Source organism: Coregonus lavaretus, assembly GCF_964263955.1.
Source record: "Coregonus lavaretus genome assembly, chromosome: 14".
Lineage (NCBI taxonomy): Eukaryota > Metazoa > Chordata > Actinopteri > Salmoniformes > Salmonidae > Coregonus > Coregonus lavaretus.
In genome coordinates this window covers 28,708,332-28,729,988 of record NC_140001.1, presented here as the reverse complement: position 1 = coordinate 28,729,988, position 21,657 = coordinate 28,708,332, and the positions used below count along the sequence as shown (strand labels likewise).

Below are 21,657 nucleotides of genomic sequence, written 5' to 3'. Positions count from 1 at the left end.
GTCTGTGTCTTGTCCCCCTCTCTCTCTCTCTCGCTCTCGCTCTCTCTCTGTCTGTGTCTTGTCCCCGTCTCTCTCTGTCTTTGTCTTGTCCCCGTCTCTCTCTCTGTCTGTCTGTTTGTGTCTTTGCCCCGTCTCTCTCTCTCTGTCTGTGTCTTGTCCCCGTCTCTCTCTCTGTGTCTTGTCCCCGTCTCTCTCTCTCTTGTCCCCGTCTCTCTCTCTCTTGGCCCCGTCTCGCTCTCTGTCTGTCTGTCTCTTGTCCTCGTCTCTCTCTCTGTCTGTCTGTCTGTCTGTGTCTTGTCCCCGTCTCGCTCTCTCTCTTGTCCCCGTCTCTCTCTCTCTCTTGGCCCCGTCTCGCTCTCTGTCTGTCTGTCTCTTGTCCTCGTCTCTCTCTCTGTCTGTGTCTGTCTGTGTCTTGTCTCCGTCTCTCTCTCTGTCTGTGTCTTGTCTCCGTCTCTCTGTCTGTGTCTTGTCCCCGTCTCTCTCTCTCTGTCTGTCTGTGTCTTGGCCCTGTCTCTCTCTCTCTCTTTCTCTCTCTCTGTGTCTTGTCCTCCTCTCTCTGTCTGTGTCTTGTCCCCGTCTCTCTCTGTGTCTGTCTGTCTCTCTGTCTCTCTTGTCCCCGTCTCTCTCTCTCTGTCTGTGTCTTGTCCCCGTCACTCTCTCTCTGTCTGTCTGTGTCTTGGCCCCATCTCTCTCTCTCTCTGTCTGTCTGTCTGTGTCTTGGCCCCGTCTCTGTCTCTCTCTCTCTCTCTCTCTCTCTGTGTCTTGTCCCCGTCTCTCTCTCTGTCTGTCTGTGTCTTGCCCCCCCCCCCCCCCCCCTCTCTCTCTCTCTCTCTCTCTCTCTCTTGGCCCCGTCTCGCTCTCTGTCTGTCTGTCTCTTGTCCTCGTCTCTCTCTCTGTCTGTCTGTGTCTTGTCTCCGTCGCTCTCTCTGTCTGTGTCTTGTCTCCGTCTCTCTGTCTGTGTCTTGTCCCCGTCTCTCTCTCTCTGTCTGTCTGTGTCTTGGCCCTGTCTCTCTCTCTCTCTCTCTCTCTCTGTGTCTTGTCCCCCTCTCTCTCTCTCTGTCTCTCGGTCTGTGTCTTGTCCCCCCCTCTCTCTCTCTCTCTCGCTCTCTCTCTGTCTGTGTCTTGTCCCCGTCTCTCTCTGTCTGTGTCTTGTCCCCGTCTCTCTCTCTCTCTGTCTTTGTCTTGTCCCCGTCTCTCTCTCTCTGTCTGTCTGTTTGTGTCTTGTCCCTGTCTCTCTCTCTTTTGTCCCTGTCTCTCTCTCTCTCTCTCTCTCTCTCTCTCTCTCTCTCGGCCCCGTCTCGCTCTGTCTGTCTGTCTCTTGTCCTCGTCTCTCTCTCTGTCTGTCTGTGTCTTGGCCCTGTCTCTCTCTCTCTGTCTGTCTCTGTCTTGTCCCCGTCTCGCTGTGTCTTGTCCCCCTCTCTGTCTCTCTCTCTGTCTGTCTGGGTGTCCCCCTGCAGGACTCAGGCAGAGATGGCCCATACGTGTCGCGGCACTATCAACCTGGCCACAGCTCACATCGACACAGAGGACGCCTGTAACATCGTCCTGAGCAGCGGCGGCCGCACCTACCACCTGAAGGCCAGCACTGAGGTGGAGCGTCAGAGATGGGTCACAGCGCTGGAGCTGGCCAAGGCTAAAGCCATCCGCATGATGAACAACCAGTCTGGTAAGAAGAAATGTTGTTTAATAATGTTATGCTGTTTTAAATGTAAAGGGACTTCCCGCTGTGAGTCCTGTATTGGTATTTAATTATTTAGACCATCATTGTAAAAGAGTTTACTCTCAATGTCTTACCAGGCTAAATAAAGGTGGAGTAGATATATTACCTTGCAAAAGAATGGGAGAAGGAGGTTATATAATTGTTTACAGAGGGGGGATTTTTGATTGTGTGTCTTGTTGACAGGTATGTTAGTTTAGTTGAACAAATGCCCAGTAGGTAAAAGGTACAGTACCAGCTTCACCTGGAATGCTTTTCCAACAGTCTTGAAGGAGTTCCCACATATGCTGAGCACTTGTTGGCTGCTTTTCCTTCAATCTGAGGTCCAACTCATCCCAAACCATCTCTATTGGGTTGAGGTCGGAAGATTGTGGAGGCCAGGTCATCTGATGCAGCACTCATCATTCTCCTTCTTGGTTAAATAGCCCTTACACAGCCTGGAGGTGTGTTGGGTCATTGTCCTGTTGAAAAACAAATGATGGTCCCACTAAGCGCAGGCCAGATGGGATGGCGTATCGCTGCAGAATTTAGTGGTAGCCATGCTGGTCAAGTGTGCCTTGAATTCTAAATAAATCACTGACAGTGTCACCAGCGAAGCACCATCACACCACCTCCTCCATGCTTCACGGTGGGGACCACACATGCGGAGATAATCCATTCACCTACTCTGCATCTCACAAAGACACGGTGTTTGGAACAAAAAATCTCACATTTGGACTCATCAGACCAAAGGACAGATTTCCACCGGTCTAATGTCCATTGCTTGTGTTTCTTGGACCAAGCAAGTCTCTTCTTCTTATTGGTGTCTTTTAGTAGTGGTTTCTTTGCAGCAATTCGACCATGAAAGGCCTGATTTACGCTGTCTCCTCTGAACAGTTGGTGTTGAGATGTGTCTGTTACTTGAACTCTGTGAAGCATTTATTTGGGCTGCAATCTGAGGTGCTGTTAACTTTAATTAACTTATCCTCTGCAGTAGAGGTAACTCTGGGTCTTCCATTCCTGTGGCGGTCCTCATGAGAGCCAGTTTCATCATAGTGTTTGATGGTTTTTGCGACTGCACTTAAAGACCTTCACGTCTTAAAGTAATGATGGACTGTCGTTTCTCTTTGCTTATTTGAGCTGTTCTTGCCATAATATGGACTTGGTCTTTTACCAAATAGGGCTATCTTCTTTATACCACCCCTACCTTGTCACAACACAACTGATTGGCTCAAACGCATTAAGAAGGAAAGAAATTCCACAAATTAACTTTTAACAAGGCACACCTGTTAATTGAAATGCATTGCAGGTGACTGACTACCTCATGAAGCTGGTTGAGAGAATGCAAAGCTGTCATCAAGGCAATGGGTGGCTACTTAGAAGAATCTCAAATATAAAATATTTTTTGATTTAACACTTTTTTGGTTACTACATGATTCCATATGTGTTATTTCATAATTTTGTTGTCTTCACTATTATTCTACAATGTAGAAAAAAGTAAAAATTATGAAAAACCCGTGAATGAGTAGGTTTGTCCAAACTTTTGACTGGTACTGTATACAAATGTAAAATTAAAATCACTAGTGTAATGAATACTCATGGAGTTAAAGTTGTAGATTCACGCGCAGAGCGCGGCAGGTGTTTATTTCACCTTCGTAGAAGGCAGGAATCGTGGTCACAGGCAGGCAATGGTCATACACAGGTAGGCAAACAGGCAGGTGAATCAAAACTAGGACTGAAGGCTATAGCTGATTCTCACAAACGAGCTAAGACAAGGCTTAGTAGAGTCAAAACGAACAACACCTCACAAGGCACAAACAGAATGAACTGAACTAAATAAGGAGCTGATGAGACCAGGTGAGTAACTAACCCAGGTGAAATCCATGAACAAATATGAAAGACAGGGCTACTTTCAAGAACACAAAGAAACATGGCTCCGTTCAAGAACACAAGGTGAACTAAGAAAATAAATACAGAACCTTACAGTACCCCCCCCCTCAAGGGAGGCTCCTGGCGACCCAACGGCACTGGAGGGTGGAGTGGGCGGGCGGGGGAGCAGAGGCGGCCGCCTACCTCGGAGGCGAGGTCCGGCAGGCTGGTTCGATAAGGTCGTGGACTGACCCGACGTTCTGTGTCGAGACTGATGTCCAGTGGGTCTGTTGGGGGGGTCGACCCCGAGGTCGGGGAGCGGGACGATCCGGACGGTTACGGTGGAATGCCTGAATCATCTCTGGGTCGAGGATGTCCTGGTCGGGGACCCAGGACCGGTCTTCAGGCCCCTAACCTTCCCAGTCCACTAAATAGTGGATGCGACCTCGCAGGCATTTGGAATCAAGGATGGCCTGAATGGCGTAGGCAGGTTCCCCTCCGACGTCCAACTGTGGGGGCGCACTGCGGGTTCAGACTGGAGGATGAAGAGGACTGTAGGTGACCGGTTTTAACAGAGACGCATGGAAGGACGAGGAGATCTTATACTGACGAGGTAACTGGAGGCGGTACGTGACAGGGTTGATGCGATTGGTTATCTTGAAGGGACCAATGAAGCGAGGACAGAACTTTTTGCAGGGGAAGGCGGAGCCGGATGTCTCTGGTAGAGAGCCACACACACTGTCCGGGGTGAAAGAGTGGCGTAGGTCGGCGCCGTCTGTCGGCATAGCGTTTCTGGGTATTAGAGGCTTCCTGCAGATGCCGGTGAGTGGTCTCCATACCCGTTCACTATGCCGAAACCAGTCGTCGACAGCTGGGACAGTACCAGGCTTCGCCTCCCAGGGGAAACATGGGAGGTTGGTAACCAAGTACACACTGAAACGGAGTAAGGTGGATGAATGCATGAGTGAGTTCTGAGCATATTCGGCCCAGGCCATATACCGACTCCAGTTGTGTGGAGAGGCAGAACATTGTTGGCGGAGGTACTTCCCTATTTCTTGATTCAGGTATTCTGTCTGCCCGTTGGTCTGGGGATGGTACCCAGAGGAGAGGCTGAGGGCGACCCCCATTCGGTCACAGAAGGCTCACCACACCCGGGAGACAAACTGGGGCCCGCGGTCAGAGACGATGTCCTCCGGAATCCCATACAGACGGAACACCTGCTGAAACATACACTCAGCCAATTCCATGGCGTTGGGTAAATGAGGAAGAGGCACATTTTTCAAAAACGGTCTACTATAACAAGGATGGTGGTGTTACCAGAGGATTCAGGAAGGTCTGTGATGAAGTCAACAGCTATGTGGGACCAGGGTCTGTGAGGGATTGGCAAAGGTTGAAGCTTACCGGAAGGGAGATGACGAGGGCTTTCGGTTTGGGCGCAGACTGGACAGGAGCATACGTAATCCCTTACGTCGGATGCCAGTGAGGACCACCAGAACTTACGGGCTAGAAGTTCGGTGGTTCGTGTGATGCCCGGATGTCCTGACCCCAAGGACGTGTGACACCATTGCATCAGTTGGGGTCTAACAACTGCTGGTACGTAACCCTTCCCAGCTGGTGTCTCAGGAGGAGCCGGGTCTGAGGTTAGGGCTTCTTGTATGGCAGAGTGAACCTCCCACTGTACTGGTCCCATAATGCAAGAGGAAGGAAGAAAGGGTGTAGGGTCTGAGTTACTGGTCGTTAGGTCAAACTGGCGGGAGAGAGCATCAGCTTTTACGTTTTTCTTTCCAGGGATGTAAGTAACATGAACATGGAAGCGTGTGAAGAAGAGAGCCCAGTGGGCTTGTCTGGAGATTAAACTCATGGCCCCTCTGATTATATTCCAAATTATGATGATCTGTTAGGACGAGAAAGGGATGTTGTGCGCCCTCCAACCAGTGGCGCCACTCCTCGAGGGCCAGCTTGATGGCGAGGAGTTCTCGGTTCCCCACATCGTAATTCCTCTCAGCGGAGGATAACTTCCTGGAGAAGAAAGCACAGGGATGTAATTTTGGAGGTGTTCCCACCCGCTGAGAGAGTATGGCACCTACTCCTACTTCGGAGGCATCCACCTCCAGGGTGAAAGGAAGGGTCGGATCAGGTTGGCGAAGGACAGGAGCTGAGATGAAGAGGCATTTCAAGGTGTTGAAAGCAGTCGGGGGTATCAGTCCATTGAAGGGTCCGGGTCTTTTGGCTGGTAAGGGCAGTGAGGGAAGCGGCAGTAGAACTGAAGTTCCGAATGAACCGACGATAGTAGTTGGAGAACCCAATGAAACGTTGGAGTTCCTTAACGGGTGGGTTTGGGCCAGTTACTGACGGCGGTGACTTTGTTCTCATCCATGCTGACCCCTCCAGGTGTCAGTACGAAACCAAGGAAGTTTACAGAGGGTACATGGAAGGTGCTCTTTTCAGTCTTCACATAAAGGTTATGGTCAAGGAGCCGTTGAAGAACCTTTTGCACATGCTGTATGTGTTCCTTCAGGGAGTGGGAGTAAATCAGGATGTCATCAATGTAGACGATGAGAGAGCGGTTGATCATATCCTGGAAAACCTAGTTCATAAAGGATTGGAAGACTGCAGGGGGCATTAGTGAGGCTGTAGGGCATGACCAGGTATTCGTAGTGCCATCGTGCGGTGATAAAGGCAGTCTTCCATTTGTCGCCTTCACGTCTACGGACAAGGTTATATGCACTTCGCAGGTCGAGTTTTGTATAGATGTTGGCGTGGCCCACTTGTTCAAGGGTCGCTGGGATCAGAGGAAGAGGGAAACAGTTCTTGACCATGACGTCATTCAGGGAACGGTAATCAATACATGGACGGAGACCACCGTCCTTTTTTTCAACGAAGAAGAAGCTGGACGCAGCCGGGGAAGAAGGACGAATGAAACTGTTTTGAGTGTTTCATCAATGTAGTTCTCCATTGCCTCATTTTCCGGGATAGATAGGGGGTAAACACGGGCCTTCGGTGGGGACACTCCAGGGAGTAAGTCAATAGCACAGTCCCCTGGGCGATGTGGAGTCCTTGATTTTGCTGTACTGGGTGTATTCAGAAGGTATGGTGGGTGGCACTGCAGAGGCAGAGTCCTCAATGGTGGTGGCTCTGCAGGTTAGGCTGAGACAACTGGTGAAGCAGGTAGAAGACCAAGACAGTAGTTCACCTTGTCGCCACGAGATGGCAGGGTCGTGACGACAAAGCCAGGGGTGTCCGAGGATGAGTGGCTGTTTGGGGGATGAGAGTTCCATGAGTTTAATGGTTTCGGTGTGGAAGACTCCAATCTGGAGGGTGATGCTCTGTGTCAGGTGCGTAATGAAGCCCGTGCCCAATGGCTGCCCGTCCAGGGTGTTAATCCTTAAGGGAGGGATGACCGGTGTTAGCTCAATGTCAAGCTCTTGAACTAGCTGGTGAAATTAAAATTACCTGCTGCTCCCGAATCTATCAAGCCCTCTACGTACTTAGTAATCCCCTTCACGGTTATCAATACTGGGATGGAGAATTGTTTCTGGGAGATATTTAGACATAAGGACACGCCTACCTACATGGCAGCGGAGGGACCCTTCTCATCTCTCCGTGGGGGGCGAACAGGGCAATGGCTGAGTAGATGATCTTTCCCTCCCCAGTATAGGCAGAGCCCTTCTTGGATCCGCCTTTGACGTTCGATACACGGGAGAGGAGCATGGCCCGACTGCATGGGCTCTGGAAGACTCGGACAGGATGACGGAATCATGGACGATTTCGGGTTCCTGAGTGGCAGAGTTCTTCAGCGGTCGGCGAGGAGGTGGTCGATGGAAATTGACATATGAATGTATTGATTTTAAATCGTGAAGGTCACCTCTACAGGCCAGCTCCGTCTGTTGAGCCCTCTTTGGTAGACGGTAAGTAAAGCAGCCTCACTCCATCCACTCCCTCCAGCCATGGTGCGGAACGAGGGCATACTCGGCAGCTGAATTGCGTCCTTGTTGAAGGTCTATGAGGAGGTCTCCTATAGGACGACCAGAAGGAGAGTGATCGAATACCTCTTTTGAAGAGGATGTGGAAATGGGTCTCGGATCAGAGTTCTGTGCTGTTGGCAGTCCATATGGCGGTGGCCCAATCCAGGGCTTTGCCTGTGAGTAGAGACACAACAAAATCCACCCTGCTCTTGTCGGTGGCGAAGTTAGTGGGGTTGTGCTCAATTTATTTGCTGCATTTCCCAGGGGAACAGTCATATTTTGAATGAAATGAAGGAGGGCTATGGGTTACGATACCTGGCATCGGAGGAGTAGGGATAGGCTAGCGGAGAAGATGGCAGATTTCCTCCATACTCTCCTCTTGTTGGGTTAGGCGCCGCTGTAGCTCCGCTGAATCCATTCCATTTTTAGGTGAGGTATTCTGTAATGAATACTCATGGAGAAAAAGCTGTAGATTCACACGCAGAGCGCGGCAGGTGTTTATTTCGCCTTCGTAGAAGGCAGGAATCGTGGTCACAGGCAGGCAATAGACATACACAGGTAGGCGAAGAGGCAGGTGAATCAAAACTAGGACTGAAGGCTATAACTGATTCTCACAAACAAGCTAGGAGAAGGCTTAGTAGAGTCAAAACGAACAACACCTCACAAGGCACAAACAGAAAGAACTGAACTAAATAAGGAGCTGATGAGACCAGGTGAGTAACTAACACAGGTGAAATCAATGAACAAAAATGAAAGACAGGGCTACGTTCAAGAACACAAGGTGAACTAAGAAAATAAATACAGAACCTTACAACTAGCCTATAATTGTAACTTTTTACGCCGCATGTCCTGCACCAGCATCACATGTTCTCCCCCAGCTTCATGGTTTGAACGAGGTATGTAATTCCAGTCCATATAGTACATTACAGTAATGCAGTCCACAGTCAGAAAGATTAGCCTACTGGAACTTGTTTAATTTATTTATCCAAGAGAGCATGGCTACATCTATGGCCTTTTTCAGTTTTTCTGTTGTGCGTAGGCTAATGTGTGGTAGGCTACGTATTGGATAACAGCACAATCATATTGACTTTTTTGGGCTTGGGCTCATAAAATGTTGTTTATTGTAGGGCTCATAATGTCTTCTAATGTATGGCTCAGGTAGCATCAGACTTGAATTTTCATGCTGATCAAAGCTCTAATCAAATCCAGACATATTTATATGGTTTATATACTTTAGAATGACACTTCCGGTTTTGGCGGGAAATACCTCTTTACCCGGGAGAAAAGTGATTTATTCTCAGAATGGCACATTTGTGTAAAATACCAGGAAAATATTAAACCCTACTGCAGAAACTCTTGTTTTAACTGTCAGGTTGACATATTTTGGTTACTACATGCTTCCATATGTGTTATTTCATAGTTTTGATGTCTTCATCAACCACCCGAGCCACTGCCTGTTCACCCCGCTATCATCCAGAAGGCGAGGTCAGTACAGGTGCATCAAAGCTGGGACCGAGAGAATGAAAAACAGTTTCTATCTCAAGGCCATCAGACTGTTAAATAGCCTCTGCTCTGGTCTCCAGTGTCCACTGGTATTTGTGCCGGATGTTTGGGTTAACATTCTTACTAGAAAACTCTGTGGGGTCTCCATTGTGGCCACATGGGGGCAGTGTGGTCCTGTCTCTCAGTGAGGAGGTTGGAACGTGGAAGACAGACTACTACTGTATGCTGCTACCGTTACCGTTACCGTGAGAACCAGCCGCTCATTCAAACTCTTGACAACAGAACTCTCTTCTTTCCAAAAGGACTCATTCTTGTTGCTTGTGATTGGTGTCTGTGGTCAAAAGGCTGTGGGAAAAGCCACCCAATGACTGGCAGCAGTCCAACCCCTGCCTGCTCTAGTTTAGTTTACTAATTACAGTACACAGTGTCCCTAGAAAGACAGGCTATATATTCCCCTGGCCTCCATTTTAAAGTAACTCTCTAATTTTAGAGTGATCGAGTGAAACTGGGAGAGGGAGAGAAATAGAGAGAATGTGAATACAACTTATGACTTATCACTCACAATTAGACTGGCACAGTTTTTAAATAGTTTTAACTGTGTGTTTTGTGTATAGACAGCATTAGGCTCTACCCTGTGTGTTTGTGTAGCCAGCCCTGTGTGTTTGTGTAGCCAGGCCTGTGTGTTTGGCTCTGAGTGTGTGTCTAGTGCATAGTGTGGGTGTTAGGTCCCCTCAGTCTCAGGAGTGGTAATCGAGCCGTCTCTGCTGTCGGTCTGTCTGAGGTTGAGCCCAGGGTGGGTGGTGAGTACTAGACACCAACACAGCGCTCCCCTGTAGACTCATTAACCAGGCAGGAGAGGAGATCCAGTGAAACACACACACACACACACTCAGAAAAAAAGGTTCCAAAAGGGTTCTTTGGCTGTCCCCAGGAGAACCCTTTTTTTCTAAGTGTGCACACACACACACATAGATAAATAGAGACCCACACACTGATGTACACTCAGTGGCCAGTTAGGTACACCCATTTAGTACCGGGTCGAACCCCCCTTTGCATCCAGGAGCCTGAACTCTTCGGGGCATAGAAACATTGCTCAATTGGTATCAATGGACCTAATGTGTACCAGGAAAACATTCCCCATGCCATTACACCACCGCCACCAGCCTGTACCAATGACACCAGGCAGGATGGGGCTATGCTGCTTACGCCAAATCCTGACTCTGGCATCAGCATGACGCAACAGGAACCAGGATTCGTCGGACCAGGCAATGTTTTTCCACTCCTCAATTGTCCAGTGTTGGTGATCGTGTGCCCACTGGAGCCACTTCTTCTTGTTTTTAGCTGATAGGAGTGGAACCCGGTGTGGTCGTCTGCTGCATTAGCCCATCCATGACAAGGACCGACAAGTTGTGCGTTCCGAGATGCCGTTCTGCACACCACTGTTGTACTGCGCCGTTATTTGCCTGTTTGTGGTCTGCCTGTTAGCTTGCCCGATTTTTGCCATTCTCCTTTGACCTCTCATCAACGAGCTGTTTTCGCCAACAGGACTGCCGCTGACCGGATGTTTTTTGTTTGTCACACCATTCTCGGTAAACCCTAGACACTGTCATGCGTTCAAGTTCAGTCAGGAAGGCTGGTCTGAATGGCTTGTCACTTTTAAGTAATCTAGTAAGCACATCTAATTCACATCGCTTCCTATCTCACTCAAATTGAGAAATCATTTGACTAAACTGAATAAAAAGAAGAAGAAACTACACTATGAAACAAAGATAAATGACATAAAGAATAATAGTAAAAAGCATTGGAGCACCTTGAATGACATTTTCTGGGAAAAAGGCAAACTCAGCTCCATCATTCATTGAATCAGATGGCTCATTCATCACAAAACCAACTGATACTGCAAACTACTTTGCTAATCTTGCCAATGAAAACAATTATTAAACTTAGGCATGACATGCCAGCAACAATTGCTGACACTACACATCCAAGTATATCTGACCAAATTATGAAAGACAAGCATTGTAATTTTGAATTCCGTAAAGTGAGTGTGGAAGAGGTGAAAACATTATTGTTGTCTATCAACAATGACAAGCCACCGGGGTCTGACAACTTGGATAGAAAATTACTGAGGATAATAGCGGACGATATTGCCACCCCTATTTGCTATATTTTCAATTTAAGCCTACTAGAATGTGTGTGCCCCCAGGCTTGGAGGGAAGCAAAAGTCATTCTGCTACCCAAATATAGTAAAGCCCCCTTTACTGGCTCAAATATTGACCAATTAGCCTGTTACCAACCCTTAAGAAACTATTGGGAAAAAATGGTGTTTGACCAGATACAATGCTATTCTACAGTAAACAAATTGACAACAAACTTTCAGCATGCTTATAGAAAAGGACATTCAACAAGCACAGCACTTACACAAATGACTAATGATTGGCTGAGAGAAATTGATGATAAAAAGATTGTGGGGGCTGTTTTGTTAGACTTCAGTGCGGCTTTTGACATTATCGATCATAGTCTGCTGCTGGAAAAACGTATGTGTTATGGCTTTACTCCACCTGCTATATTGTGGAAACAGAGTTACCTGTCTAACAGAACACAGAGGGTGTTCTTTAATGGAAGCCTCTCCAACATAATCAGGAATTCCCCAGGGCAGCTGTCTAGGCCCATTACTTTTTTCAATCTTTACTAATGACATGCCACTGGCTTTGAGTAAAGCATAGGCTAAGATGCAATAGATAGATTACAGTATATACAGTGGGGAAAAAAAGTATTTAGTCAGCCACCAATTGTGCAAGTTCTCCCACTTAAAAAGATGATGGAGGCCTGTAATTTTCATCACGTCAACTATGACAGACAAAATGAGAAAAATCAGCCCCAAAACATCACTGCTCTAGAGGAGATCTGCATGGAGGAATGGGCCAAAATACCAGCAACAGTGTGTGAAAACCTTGTGAAGACTTGCAGAAAACGTTTGACAGGTGCATCAAAGCTGGGACCGAGAGACAGCTTCAAGGCCATCAGACTGTTAAACAGCCACAGCACAGACAGGCTGCTGCCTACATACAGACTTGAAAATCACTGGCCACTTTAATAAATGGAACACTAGTCACTTTAATGTCTCCTGAGTGGCGCAGTGGTCTAAGGCACTGCATCGCAGTGTTAACTGTGCCACTAGAGATCCTGGTTCGAATCCAGGCTCTGTCGCAGCTGGCCGCGACCGGGAGACTCATGGGCGGCGCACAATTGGCCCAGCGTCGTCCAGGGTAGGGGAGGGAATGGCCGGCAGGGATGTAGCTCAGTTGACAGAGCATGGCGTTTGCAACGCCAGGGTTGTGGGTTTGATTCCCACGGGGGGCCAGTATAAAAAAAAGATGTATTCACTAACTGTAAGTCGCTCTGGATAAGAGCGTCTGCTAAATGACTAAAATGTAAATGTTAATAATGCCACTTTAATAATAATAATAATAATAATATTAATAATAAATGTTTACATATCTTGCATTACCAATCTCATATGTACAGTGGGGAAAAAAAGTATTTAGTCAGCCACCAATTGTGCAAGTTCTCCCACTTAAAAAGATGAGAGAGGCCTGTAATTTTCATCATAGGTGCACGTCAACTATGATCGACAAAATGAGAAAAAAAAATCCAGAAAATCACATTGTAGGATTTTTAATGAATTTATTTGCAAATTATGGTGGAAAATAAGTATTTGGTCAATAACAAAAGTTTCTCAATACTTTGTTATACCCTTTGTTGGAAATGACACAGGTCAAACGTTTTCTGTAAGTCTTCACAAGGTTTTCACACACTGTTGCTGGTATTTTGGCCCATTCCTCCATGCAGATCTCCTCTAGAGCAGTGATGTTTTGGGGCTGTCGCTGGGCAACACAGACTTTCAACTCCCTCCAAATATTTTCTATGGGGTTGAGATCTGGAGACTGGCTAGGCCACTCCAGGACCTTGAAATGCTTCTTACGAAGTCACTCCTTCGTTGCCCGGGCGTTGTGTTTGGAATCATTGTCATGCTGAAAGACCCAGCCACGTTTCATCTTCAATGCCCTTGCTGATGGAAGGAGGTTTTCACTCAAAATCTCACGATACATGGCCCCATTCATTCTTTCCTTTACACGAATCAGTCGTCCTGGTCCCTTTGCAGAATAACAGCCCCAAAGCATGATGTTTCCACCCCCATGCTTCACAGTAGGTATGGTGTTCTTTGGATGCAACTCAGCATTCTTTGTCCTCCAAACACGACGAGTTGAGTTTTTACCAAAAAGTCCTATTTTGGTTTCATCTGACCATATGACATTCTCCCAATCCTCTTCTGGATCATCCAAATGCACTCTAGCAAACTTCAGACGGGCCTGGACATGTACTGGCTTAAGCAGGGGGACACGTCTGGCACTGCAGGATTTGATTCCCTGGCGGCATAGTGTGTTACTGATGGTAGGCTTTGTTACTTTGGTCCCAGCTCTCTGCAGGTCATTCACTAGGTCCCCCTGTGTGGTTCTGGGATTTTTGCTCACCGTTCTTGTGATCATTTTGACCCCACGGGGTGAGATCTTGCGTGGAGCCCCAGATCGAGGGAGATTGTCAGTGGTCTTGTATGTCTTCCATTTCCTAATAATTGCTCCCACAGTTGATTTCTTCAAACCAAGCTGCTTACCTATTGCAGATTCAGTCTTCCCAGCCTGGTGCAGGTCTACAATTTTGTTTCTGGTGTCCTTTGACAGCTCTTTGGTCTTGGCCATAGTGGAGTTTGGACTGTGACTGTTTGAGGTTGTGGACAGGTGTCTTTTATACTGATAACAAGTTCAAACAGGTGCCATTAATACAGGTAATGAGTGGAGGACAGAGGAGCCTCTTAAAGAAGAAGTTACAGATCTGTGAGAGCCAGAAATCTTGCTTGTTTGTAGGTGACAAAATACTTATTTTCCACCATAATTTGCAAATAAATTCATTAAAAATCCTACAATGTGATTTTCTGGATTATTTTTTCTCATTTTGTCTGTCATAGTTGACGTGTACCTATGATGAAAATTACAGGCCTCTCTCATCTTTTTAAGTGGGAGAACTTGCACAATTGGTGGCTGACTAAATACTTTTTTCCCCCACTGTATTCCGAGTATATCCACATCACATCAGACCATTTTATTGGTAAACTACATGGTAATGTAAATTTTTTATTTTTTAGTGATCCAATACGTAATATAGTACATTTGTCATAATTTGGTTGTGAACCAGAGAGGTTAGAAAATGTATCTAGATCCTCTATGAGGCTGTGGATGGATTCTACGTGTGGATTTAAAAGAAAACATGAATCATCAGCGTACAATGACACCTTTGTTTTTAAGCCCTGGATTTTATTGTTGGATCTGATTTTTAATAGCTAACATCTCGATGGCCACAATAAATAGATATGCCGATAGTGGACAACCTTGTTTCACTCCTCTTGACAGTTTAAAACTTTCTGAGAAATATACATTATTTACTCTTTTACACCTAGGGTTACTATACATGGTTTTGACCCAATTTATAAGAGATTCTCCAAAATTGAAATGCTCCAGGCATTTATATATAAACCCCAGTCGTACTTTATCAAATGCCTTTTCGAAGTCTGCAATGAATAGCAGGCCTGTTTTCCCAGATTTTCCATAGTGTTCTATTGTTTCCAATACTTGCCTTATATTATCTCCAATGTATCTTCCATGTAAAAAACCTGTCTGATTAGAATGAATAATATCCGACAATACCTTTTTAATTCTATGCGCTATACATTTTGCTAGAATTTTTGCATCACAACACTGAAGTGTAAGGGGCCAATTTTTTAAATGGACTGGATCTTTATATTTTCCACTTGTATCCTGTTTCAGTAATAATGAGATCAGACCTTCTTCTTGAGTGTCAGATAATCTACCATTTACATAGGAGTGGTTAAAACATGCTAATAACGGTCCTCTTAGTATATCAAAAAAGGTTTGGTATATCTCGACTGGTATGCCATCCAACCCTGGAGTTTTCCCGGACTTAAAATCTTTAATTGCATCCAGAAGTTCCTCCTCTGTAATTTCACCTTCACATGAGTCTTTCTGTATGGCTGTTAATTTAACATTATCAATAGAAAAAAATCTCTATAATTACCTTCAGTTAGAGGAGATGGAGGCGACTGAAACGAAAACATGCTTAAAGTACTTTGTTTCCTCCTTCAAAATATAATTTGGTGAATCATGGGTGACTCCGTCAATTGTAACCAGTTTCATTAATTTATTTTAGGTAGCATTCATATGTTGAAGATTAAAAAAGAATTTGGTGCATTTTCCCCCATATTCCATCCAGTTTGCTTTATTTTTATAATACATTACACTTGATCTTTCTTGAATAAGTTTCTCCATTTCTTTTTGTTTTTCCTCTAATTTTTTCTGAGCCTCTGTTAGTTTTTATTGCCATCTATCTGTTCTGTTAGACTTTCTATTTCCTTTGTTAGTATAAACTCTTTTGACCTAAATTGCTTTTGTTTGTACTGAATTGCATGGCCTCTAAAGGCACATTTAAAGGCGTCCCATACAATAAGGGGATTTGCTGTACCTATGTTATGTCGGAAAAAGTCAGTTATAAATTCCTTTGTCCTAGTTAAAAATAAATTATCATCCAATAGGCTTTGATTACATTTCCAATATCCTCGCCCACGTGGAAATTCAGTAAGAGTAATGTATATGCCAATTATATGATGGTCCGACCGCATTCTGTCCCCTATCAACACTTTTTAAACTTTTGGTGCCAACGAGAATGAGATAAGAAAGAAGTCAAGACGACTAGCTTGATTGAGTCTCCGCCATGTATATCTCACTAGATCAGGATATTTAAGCCTCCATATATCTACTAGTTCTAATGTATCCATGACATTCACAATTTCCTTAAGAGCATGTGGGTGATTGTTTGTGGTGTGATTTCCTTTACGGTCCATTGAGCTATTTAAAACAGTATTATAATCCCCCACCATAATAATATTGTCTTGAATTGCTTGCAGGGTTGATAATTTATTATATATACAGTGGGGAAAAAAAGTATTTAGTCAGCCACCAATTGTGCAAGTTCTCCCACTTAAAAAGATGAGAGAGGCCTGTAATTTTCATCATAGGTACACGTCAACTATGACAGACAAAATGAGATTTTTTTTTCCAGAAAATCACATTGTAGGATTTTTTATGAATTTATTTGCAAATTATGGTGGAAAATAAGTATTTGGTCAATAACAAAAGTTTCTCAATACTTTGTTATATACCCTTTGTTGGCAATGACACAGGTCAAACGTTTTCTGTAAGTCTTCACAAGGTTTTCACACACTGTTGCTGGTATTTTGGCCCATTCCACCATGCAGATCTCCTCTAGAGCAGTGATGTTTTGGGGCTGTCGCTGAGCAACACAGACTTTCAACTCCCTCCAAAGATTTTCTATGGGGTTGAGATCAGGAGACTGGCTAGGCCACTCCAGGACCTTGAAATGCTTCTTACGAAGCCACTCCTTCATTGCCCGGGCGGTGTGTTTGGGATCATTGTCATGCTGAAAGACCCAGCCACGTTTCATCTTCAATGCCCTTGCTGATGGAAGGAGGTTTTCACTCAAAATCTCACGATACATGGCCCCATTCATTCGTTCCTTTACACGGATCAGTCGTCCTGGTCTCTTTGCAGAAAAACAGCCCCAAAGCATGATGTTTCCACCCCCATACTTCACAGTAGGTATGGTGTTATTTGGATGCAACTCAGCATTCTTTGTCCTCCAAACACGACGAGTTGAGTTTTTACCAAAAAGTTATATTTTGGTTTCATCTGACCATATGACATTCTCCCAATCCTCTTCTGGATCATCCAAATGCACTCTAGCAAACTTCAGACAGGCCTGGACATGTACTGGCTTAAGCAGGCGGACACGTCTTGCACTGCAGGATTTGAGTCCCTGGCGGCGTAGTGTGTTACTGATGGTAGGCTTTGTTACTTTGGTCCCAGCTCTCTGCAGGTCTTTCACTAGGTCCCCCCGTGTGGTTCTGGGATTTTTGCTCACCGTTCTTGTGATCATTTTGACCCTACGGGGTGAGATCTTGCGTGGAGCCCCAGATCGAGGGAGATTATCAGTGGTCTTGTATGTCTTCCATTTCCTAATAATTGCTCCCACAGTTGATTTCTTCAAACCAAGCTGCTTACCTATTGCAGATTCAGTCTTCCCAGCCTGGTGCAGGTCTACAATTTTGTTTCTGGTGTCCTTTGTCAGCTCTTTGGTCTTGGCCATAGTGGAGTTTAGAGTGTGACTGTTTGAGGTTGTGGACAGGTGTCTTTTATACTGATAACAAGTTCAAACAGATGCCATTAATACAGGTAACGAGTGGAGGACAGAGGAGCCTCTTAAAGAAGAAGTTACAGGTCTGTGAGAGCCAGAAATCTTGCTTGTTTGTAGGTGACCAAATACTTATTTTCCACCATAATTTGCAAATAAATTCATTAAAAATCCTACAATGTCATTTTCTGGATTTTTTTTTCTCAATTTGTCTTTCATAGTTGACATGTACCTATGATGAAAATTACAGGCCTCTCTCATCTTTTTAAGTGGGAGAACTTGCACAAATAGTGGCTGACTAAATACTTTTTTCCCCCACTGTATATTGTCAAAGAAGTGTGGATCATCATTATTTGGTCCGTAAAGGTTAATGAGACATATCTGTTTATGGTCCAATAACATATATTTAAAATGATCCATCTACCTTGCGTATCTATTTGGACAATTTGCACATTCGGATCGAAATTACTATTAATTAATATCATCACCCCTTTTGAATTGTTGAATGAGTTTCCTGTAAACAATAGATATTATATTCCTTCTCTTTGAGCCATTTAAATATTGTTATTTTGTTATTATCAGCTAAGCCATTACAATTATAACTGGCTATACTTATTTCACCATACACCATAATGAGATACAAGTTTCAAGTCAATTTTTTTGAGCAGTGTATAATGATAAATAAAGGGAACACTAAAATAACACATCCTAGATCTGAATGAATGAAATAATCTTATTAAATACTTTTTTCTTTACATAGTTGAATGTGCTGACAACAAAATCACACAAAAATTATCAATGGAAATCAAATTTATCAACCCATGGAGGTCTGGATTTGGAGTCACACTCAAAATTAAAAGTGGAAAACCACACTACAGGCTGATCCAACTTTGATGTAATGTCCTTTAAAACAAGTCAAAATGAGGCTCAGTAGTGTGTGTGGCCTCCACGTGCCTGTATGACCTCCCTACAACGCATGGGCATGCTCCTGATGAGGTGGCGGATGGTCTCCTGAGGGATCTCCTCCCAGACCTGGACTAAAGCATCCGCCAACTCCTGGACGGTCTGTAGTGCAATGTGGCGTTGGTGGATGGAGCGAGACATGATGTCCCAGATGTGCTCAATTGGATTCAGGTCTGGGGAACAGGCGGGCCAGTCCATAGCATCAATGCCTTCCTCTTGCAGGAACTGCTGACACACTCCAGCCACATGAGGTCTAGCATTGTCTTGCATTAGGAGGAACCCAGGGCCAACCGCACCAGCATATGGTCTCACAAGGGGTCTGAGGATCTCATCTCGGTACCTAATGGCAGTCAGGCTACCTTTGGCGAGCACATGGAGGGCTGTGCGGCCCCCCAAAGAAATGCCACCCCACACCATGACTGACCCACCGCCAAACCGGTCATGCTGGAGGATGTTGCAGGCAGCAGAACGTTCTCCACGGTGTCTCCAGACTCTGTCACATGTGCTCAGTGTGAACCTGCTTTCATCTGTGAAGAGCACAGGGCGCGCCAGTGGCGAATTTGCCAATCTTGGTGTTCTCTGGCAAATGCCAAACGTCCTGCACAGTGTTGGGCTGTAAGCACAACCCCCACCTGTGGACGTCGGGCCCTCATACCACTCTCATGGAGTCTGTTTCTGACCGTTTGAGCAGACACATGCACATTTGTGGCCTGCTGGAGGTCATTTTGCAGGGCTCTGGCAGTGCTCCTCCTGCTCCTCCTTGCACAAAGGCGGAGGTAGCAGTCCTGCTGCTGGGTTGTTGCCCTCCTACGGCCTCCTCCACTTCTCCTGATGTACTGGCTTGTCTCCTGGTAGCGCCTCCATGCTCTGGACACTACGCTGACAGACACAGCAAACCTTCTGTCCACAGCTCGCATTGATGTGCCATCCTGGATGAGCTGCACTACCTGAGCCACTTGTGTGGGTTGTAGACTCCGTCTCATGCTACCACTAGAGTGAAAGCACCACCAGCATTCAAAAGTGACCAAAACATCAGCCAGGAAGCATAGGAACTGAAAAGTGGTCTGTGGTCATCACCTGCAAAACCAGTCCTTTATTGGGGGTGTCTTGCTAATTGCCTATAATTTCCACCTGTTGTCTATTCCATTTGCACAACAGCATGTGACATTTATTGTCAATCAGTGTTGCTTCCTAAGTGGACAGTTTGATTTCACAGAAGTGTGATTGACTTGGAGTTACATTGTGTTGTTTAAGTGTTCCCTTAATTTTTTTGAGCAGTGTATATGTTTGGCTCATCGTTGTTGGTAATCAAGCATACTACTGTTGTGTCGTCTGCAAACTTGATGATTGAGTTGGAGGTGTGCATGTCATGGGTGAACAGGGAGTACAGGAGGGGGCTGAGCACACACCCTTGTGGGGCCCCAGTGTTGAGGATCAGCGAAGTGGAGATGTTGTTTCCTACCTTCACCACCTGGGGGCGGCCCGTCAGGTAGGTCCATCTATCCACGGTTTCTGGTTAGGGTAGGTTTTAATAGTCACAGTGGGTACAACATCTCCTATACACTTCCTTATAAACCCACTCACTGAATCAGTGTATACGTCTATATTATTCTCTGAGGCTACCCGGAACAAATCCCAGTCCACGTGATCAAAACAATCTTGAAGCGTGGATTCCGATTGTTCAGACCAGCGTTGAGTAGACCTGAGCAGGGGTGATTCCTGTTTGAGTTTCTGCCTATAGGAAGGGAGGAGCAAAAGGGAGTCGTGGTCAGATTTGCCGAAAGGAGGGCGGGGGAGGGCCTTGTATGCATCGCGGAAGTTAGTGTAACAATGGTCCAGTGTTTTTCCAGTGCGAGTGCTACTAATGGTAAGTCCGCCACTGGTAGTAATACTTATAAAAAAGTAACTGGTGTGTGTGTACGTGTGCGATGTGCATGTGGATCGTTCTCTCCCCAGCTCCCATACGCCTCACTGCCTCTAGAAGGATGTTAACACAAAGACCCGAGGGGCAGAGTTACACAACCAAGGAGGAAGAAATATACTAATTCAGTGTGTGGGAATGAATAACTGTCTGTGTAAATTCAAGACGTGGCAGGTGAAAGTAATTATGTCATTAGGTACTTTTAGAACTTCACATGTTGATGTGTTTGAATATACAGGGCAGGTATGTTTTCTGCCTTCACACACCACCACTCTGTCTCTCAGAGCTGCTGTCTGTCATCTCCTCTCCGTCTCCTACTGATCTCCTGAGGGGGAAGGAGCTAATGCTTAAACACACCACACACACACACACACACACACACACACACACACACAAAAAACACCACACCACACACACACATACACACCTACCTCCAATACTGTGTGTGGATCCATATACCATTGATCTATGATCATGGGCAGACTCACAGGACCACAGCAGCTGCTCCTAACTGAAGTCAATTCCTCTTTTCCACTTGATTAATATGTCATTAGTGACAGAGCTGGTGCTGCTCTTTCTTTATTAATGGAGTCAGGTTAGCCATGGTTGAACAGCACTAATCCTCTGGAGGTACAACTGGCTATTACGGCTAATAAATCTCTGTGTTACGTAAGCAGCCAGCAAGGGACAGTGTTTCTCCTCATACTGCGCCAACTCAATGCATTTCTCACTTGGTTTGTTAACCAATATGAATTCAATGAGAAATACGTAAAGAAAATGTGTAGTAAAACAAATTATAAACCAGGTTAAATAAAACATGTAGGAGAAACTGTACAGCAGTGGGCAGTGAATCATGGTACATGGTATATTGCTATAATATATGGTATAATATTGTGGTAAATGGAAATTCAGAGCAGAGCCAGGTGCCTTCCTTCCAGTGTCTTTCCATGCAGCTCCTTCAGTCCTCTCCTCACTGCTGGATTAGAGCTGGTATATTAGACTAATGGAGGAGCTGCAGGGAGGAGCCAATCGATTGGCCGGGTTTAGGTGGAGGGAACAGGAACAGTCAGGTGGCAGCCACACAGAGGAGGCTCTCCCTCAATGGATGCCTCCCAAATGGCACCCTATTCCCTATAGTGCACTACTTTTGACCAGTGCCCATATAGGGCTGTGGACAAAAGTAGTATACTATATTGAAAATAGGGTGCCATTTGGGACGCACCCTCTCCTTCCATGTGTGCTCTGTCCAGCTCAGTGTGGGACCAGAGCTCTGTGCCTGTCAGGCCATGGCCATGCATTGATCTGACTGGCTTAACGGAGTTGCTCGATACACTATGTCGATACGCTATGTCGTTACTGGACACAAATCTTCTGTATGTGATTAGGCTGTGGTGCTGCTG

At 45.6% G+C, this 21,657-nt stretch overlaps 1 protein-coding gene across 1 annotated transcript in view; it reads left to right on the top strand.

Annotated features, from left to right (window-relative positions):
* Nucleotides 1-1,389: 1,389 nt before the first annotated feature.
* The window catches only part of LOC311141394 (oxysterol-binding protein 2-like), a 72,944-nt gene continuing 52,676 nt past the window's right edge, over nt 1,390-21,657 (top strand). Inside the window, exon 1 of the mRNA XM_084176706.1 lies at nt 1,390-1,666. Within this exon, the coding sequence (XP_084032832.1) occupies nt 1,471-1,666 (196 nt within the window). The 5' untranslated portion in view covers nt 1,390-1,470. The remainder of the gene's footprint in view (nt 1,667-21,657) is intronic.